A 6,000-nucleotide genomic window follows, 5' to 3' on the forward strand; every position below is an offset into this window, starting at 1 on the left:
AATGTAAGGCTGAACGAGGAATAATTGAAAAGATTAGGAAGAGTTCTTTACGGTAGTATGGACATGTAAAGTGAATGGATAACGAGAGAATGACTAAGAAAATATACGTGGCGAATGTGAGAGGGAAAACAGAACGAGGACGACCGAAAAAGACTTGGCACGATCAGATCGATCAGTACCTAAAATGTGGCGGTGTCAAAAGTCTGCGTAATCGAAGGGCATGTATGACTAGATGTATGGATGTGAAGGAGGCGAGGAGTGTTTGTCAGGACAGAAGAGTGTGGCGTTCCATTCGCCCTGCGGTGAAACGGCGTGATGGTAGTAGTGGTAGTAGTAGTAGTATACATATTTTAATTATAAAGAAAAATATTACGTCCAATTTCAATGTAAAGTGTCCTATTTGGTTTTTAAAACATCAAAAATGAAGTCAAAAACCTTTATAATATTATGTTCATTAACACACTTCAGACGGAAAAGGTCTGTTTGACCCGTTTAACCTGTCTGGGTGTGAGTTTCTCCGGACAAAACTGTATCTGAGGAGTGAATTTGTTTTTGTTTTTTTTTTTTTACTTTTAAATTTTTATATTATAGTCGATGCTATAAGCAACATGTTTTCTTGAATAAACAAAGATATTTACCCCAGTAAACATGATTTATATCAAAATTATCGAAATATCGATAAATCATGTTTTTAACATGTTTTGATATAAATCGTGTCATAAATCATATTTTGTATCGGCCGTACATGTACGTCCAAACTCCTTTGAGAAAAGTTTGGTATGGCCGTACATGTACGGCCATACTCCCGGACAGGTTAATGTACCCGTTTGGTCGATTGATGCTTAAGGACGAGAAGGGTATTTTTATCTTCTGCGCCGGCATCATTACAAAGGCAGAAAAGAAGGAATTATCCAATGTTTTTATATGAATAGTATATACCAATGTCTTTGTTAAGGTTTTAACTATGTTTACATAATTATCAAATCCCATCACCAGCATAAATACTAGGCGTATAAAATACCTGTCCAAAATGTGTTAATATAATCATTTAAAAAAAAAATAGAATACTCGTAGAAGACCAGTTTTGAGTTTGTTGATGGGAATATGACTGGTTTCGAGAACTACAGATGTTCTCATCAACTGGTAAAAATACAAACAGTTTGCTACTGTTTTATGATCTTACCTCTTCCAAGACTTCTAATATGGCCTTGACGATTGGAAGCATCATGGAGGTCGCCGTAGAGTTGGATATCCACATGGAGAGGAACATGGTGACAAACGAGAGACTGTATATCAATCTGAAAACAATACAACAAGAATTTAAGAAAAGTTTTCCTCAAAAAACCAACCAACTTCTCTATGCTAGAAGAAGGCGTAATAATCTGTTGTCTTCTCTTTCGCCCCCTTAGACTCCACCTACTCGATGTTCCGAAACCAATTGACAATGTTTTACTTTTTATAAATTGTTATCATCATATCACAATCTGCGTCTCTATAAGCATATCTTAATCATACTGTAGAAGTATCAAACACACTGTGAGACAGGGAAACGCGATGGCCTTGGCAATGTTTCGTGTCTGTCTGCTTTGCTGGTCGGGGTTGTGGAGGCGTCTGTGTACCGGCCAACGTCGGGTTGTAATCGGATCTAGCTGACTAACTGAACTAACTACTAATCCCTTGCACTGCCTATACCGGGGAACTTCTAGAAACTTATTGGTGATTTTACAAACTTGTATTTATTTAGATTGGCAGTCGCAGGGATATTGAATTTAAATTCACAGTATAATCACAATACAATTTCACATTTTTTATATAATATAATCATTTTCGCAGCTTCATGAAATAAAATTGTTTAACAAAAAAGGTCTGTCGGGAAGCCGAGATGCTTTTGTATCAACATCCGGGAATGCGGTTAGAACAGCTATCAATGTGTAAATTATTGAATTGTAAATGAATACACTTATTTTTTACCAATTGAGTAGGTATTATATTAATTTTTTCAACTAGTTTTGGAAGCTACAGATGCTTCCATCTACGGGTTTAAATATAAACTATAATATAAAAAAACAAGTGTTTTCATTTACAATTTATTCATGTCTTGCCATAAAGTTAATGCCAAAATAATTCATAAAAATTATTGCATAAAAATATTACAACATTATTGATCATTCCTTTCAACAACGTCATACTGATCACGGAGTGAATCGAATACTGATTCACTCCGTGTCTTAAATTCATGTGGAGACATGTATGGATGACTAATACCTTTGTTGTTGGAAAAATATACATCCATATATATAATATAATAAACATATATTTCAAGGACGTATTCATATCGCTCACTCCTTTCAAGAACGTCATAAATCAAAAAGCTTGATTTTTCAGGAGAACGTTTTAAAAAGTTAAAAATATAATAAAATATATTAAAAATAAATATCAAGCCACTTACAGAACATTTTACTGTGCAACAGATCTTTTTAGGTAAAACCTGAATGTTTTTTCTCCATTTGAAAAATATTTAGTATATTTAAAAAAATAATTAAACAATACCTTTTCTTCAAAATGCAAAAACAACACTTTCTGCCCTGTAGCGAGTAAATATTAAGTTAAAAATATGCCGCATTTGCTGGGATATAGTACATTTTCTGGGCATTCCGAAAATATGCACAGCTAAAAATTGTCAATTTTTGAAATATGACGTTGTTGAAAGGAGTGAGTGATATTATGTCACCTGTAATGGGAGCATCCGACGCATAATACGGAAAACAAAGCCACTCTCTTGGTCAGTCTGGAGTTCTCTATTGCAATACCAACGATCAGGCCGCTGATAAACATTATAATGATCTCTCTAAAGTAGGTGTCCACCGTCACATCAGAATTCATTATGTTTAAAAGGGGGTAAAACACTAGGGGAAGCAGCCCTGTTATGGGCAGAGGGAGGGTGCCAAACACCCAAAATACGGTCATTATGCATAACAGGTAGATAAGGTTGTTGGCCTGTAAGTGAAAGAAACATTGTTATTGGCCAGTGCCCCGTCATTCACTGAAATGGAACGGGAATATACATAACTTTTTTTAAAACCCTTATCTGCACCCGATGCTGCATAGGGCACTGCATCATGTAAATGCAATGTTATCTTGATCATTAACACGTGAAGGATAGGTGATCAGCCCTCCGCTTCAGGTACCAGTCCAGGGTAATATTGAATAAATCTGTAGTGTAAATCCGCCTCTGTAGTGTAATGGTCAGCATGCAAGGCTACCATGCTGGAGGTCCCGGGTTTGATTCCCAAGGAGGGGTGAAAATAAATATTAGTGATTTTACACATTTATTTTATATTACCCTGGACTGGTCTCTGAAGCGCAGGAGTGATCACCTTGCCTTCACGTAAGTAACGAAATAATCTGTTTGCAAAATATTGCAAACATATGATTTCTTTTTCTGTACTTACTTACTTACTTATAACCCTTATCCACACCCAATGGTGCATAGGGCACTGCATCGAATTGACACAGTGTTATCTTGATCATTACTTACATGAAGGCAAGGTGATCACTCTTGCGCTTCAGGAACCAGTCCAGGGTAATATTAAATAAATATTACAGTTTAAAATCACTAATATTTATTTTCACCCCCCCTGGGAATCGAACCCGGGACCTCCAGCACGGTATCTAAACACGCTGACCATTACACCACGGAGGCGGACAAAACTGTACAGTGGATCAGAAAACGGAAGACAGAAATATCGTGAAAAAATTGACAACTCATTTTATAATTTAAAATTACCTTATTTATTTTTTTACAAAAATGTTAATAATATTAGTATATAACCACTCACCGATGCTTAGCAATGGGTTCTCCAGTAACCCCATTAGTTGCGGTTATATTTTTAGATAAAAATAAAATATTTAAATCTAATAAAATTAAAAATAAATTAAATCTAATAACAGTAAAACAAATTTATAAGGCAAATGTTAGTGGGAAAAGAAGCAGAGGAAGACCGAGAAAAACATGGCACGATCAGGTATGCCGAATACTTGAAAGTGGTCAGGTTAGGAGTCGTAACAATCGGCGGGTATGTATGAGGAGATGCATGAACGTGTAAGAGGCGAAGAATGTTTGCAAGGACAGAGTGGTGTGGCGCTCTATTCTCTCTGCCTACCCCTGCGGGGAAGCGGCGTGATGGTTAGTTAGTTAGTTAGTTATAATCAATTAATTAAATACATATTTTTATGGAAAAGATATGTAGACGATATCTTTTGCAATGGACAGGAACAGAAAACGGTGAGTGGTTATATACTAATATTATTAATATTTTTGTAAACGAAATAAATAAGTAAAAATGACTAACCACAAAGTAAAATATGATTAAAAGCTTTAAATATGAATAATATTGAGAATATTAAAATTACCGGGCGGTAATTGTCGATAATTATGGGACTAAACAAAATTGGCACTGCGAAAATTAAAATTGTCCTCCAATACACTTTTACGAATAGAAAAGTTCGTTCAAGACACGGGCAAGGAGGCTCTTCTTCAGTTGTAACCCTAAAAATAAAAATTGTTAATAAAAAATGTAATCAATTAATGAATTTACGGAAATATGAATGATTTTTGTTATTTTTGTATTTTAAAAGCATTCTTAACATTGTGTTATGGAAATATAGTTCATTCATCGTTTACTTTGTGTAATACCACTTGTCCGCCTCCGTAGTTTAATGGTCAGCACGCTCGGCTACCGTTCTGGAGGATCCGGGTTCGATTCCCAGGGGGGGTAAAATAAATACGAGTGATTTTTCACCGTAATATTTATTCAATATTACCCTGGACTGGTACCTGAGGCGGAGGGCTGATCACCTTTCCTTCATGTGTAAACGATCAAGATAACACTGCGTTTATATGACGCAGTGCCCTATGCACCATTGGGGTGCGGATAAGGGTTTTATTATTTATTATTAATACCACTTTTAAAAAAACACTTCTTCGTTTCATCATCAGGTTAAATTTATCATATTTTTATTTATTGATTTAATCAAGCTTGCCTCTTTTACAAAGCATCAGGTTCGCGCCGCCCAGGACGACCACTGCTGACAATTCGTCAGCAGGTCTCGTCAGAACTTCGGGACGCGGATCTGACTTGGGAGGATGCAAAGGAGCTGGCAGCCGACAGAAAAGCCTGGAGACAGTTTGTGGACTCCATATGCTCCACCTAGGGAGCGGATATGGTTTAATAACCCCCTTTAATAACTACACAAAGCGAACGATGAATGATAAGGAGAGCGTTAGATTACTATGTTCTTACGGTAACACTGAATTTCTGATCATTTCATTCAATTAGTAAAACAAGAATTCATATGGAAATTTGGCGTAATAATTTTGTCAGATGAATTTAATAATCGGTTAAAATGTCATAACATGTCCAGTAATATGTTTTTTTTTCTTTTTTTAAATATTTTTTTTAAGTAAGTACCTACTTGTCAATATAAAATAAAAAGTTTACAAGTAGGTAGGTACTTTTAAACAAAATATCAAAATTATTTTTTTGATATCTCATCTAAGATGAAGAAGAATATGGAAGTCTGGGCATTTACGGGGCTTACGACCGTCATAGGCTGGTTTAAGTGATCACTTTACACACGTGTAACATATTGACTACAGACTTCCATATTCTTCTTCATCTTAGATGAGATATCAAAAAAATAATATGAAATTAACTCCTGTAATTGGAGATAATTCAGATTTTGTGAACAAGTATTTGGACACTCTCAAAATGTTGTAAATAAATTATCTGGTCAAATTATAAGCTTAATAATAAAAATGAAAATGGTATTTTCTGGCGTTTCTCATGTGTGTGATTATAATCCAGGATTCGGATCTCACATAATATAAGAGTTTCTGCTTAATAAAAAGCTTCTTTACATCTCACCAATAGATGTCTCTAGTGAAGTTCTAGTGATTCATGAACAAGGTTTCTAAATTGGTTCATATATATAGAACTT

At 35.2% G+C, this 6,000-nt stretch overlaps 1 protein-coding gene across 1 annotated transcript in view; it reads right to left on the minus strand.

Annotated features, from left to right (window-relative positions):
• The window catches only part of LOC148302540 (protein I'm not dead yet-like), a 19,344-nt gene extending 13,921 nt beyond the window's left edge, over positions 1 to 5,423 (minus strand). The window contains exons 1-4 of the mRNA XM_088271513.1: positions 5,304 to 5,423; positions 4,414 to 4,549; positions 2,732 to 2,997; positions 1,184 to 1,298 (exon numbers count right to left, since the gene is read on the minus strand). Of these exons, the coding sequence (XP_088127639.1) occupies positions 1,184 to 1,298; positions 2,732 to 2,997; positions 4,414 to 4,549; positions 5,304 to 5,326 (540 nt within the window). The 5' untranslated portion in view covers positions 5,327 to 5,423. The remainder of the gene's footprint in view (positions 1 to 1,183; positions 1,299 to 2,731; positions 2,998 to 4,413; positions 4,550 to 5,303) is intronic.
• Positions 5,424 to 6,000: the final 577 nt, after the last annotated feature.

The sequence above is a fragment of the Brachycentrus maculatus genome, unplaced genomic scaffold, assembly GCF_059751285.1.
Source record: "Brachycentrus maculatus isolate JH-2025_06_01 unplaced genomic scaffold, ASM5975128v1 h1tg000442l, whole genome shotgun sequence".
NCBI lineage: Eukaryota > Metazoa > Arthropoda > Insecta > Trichoptera > Brachycentridae > Brachycentrus > Brachycentrus maculatus.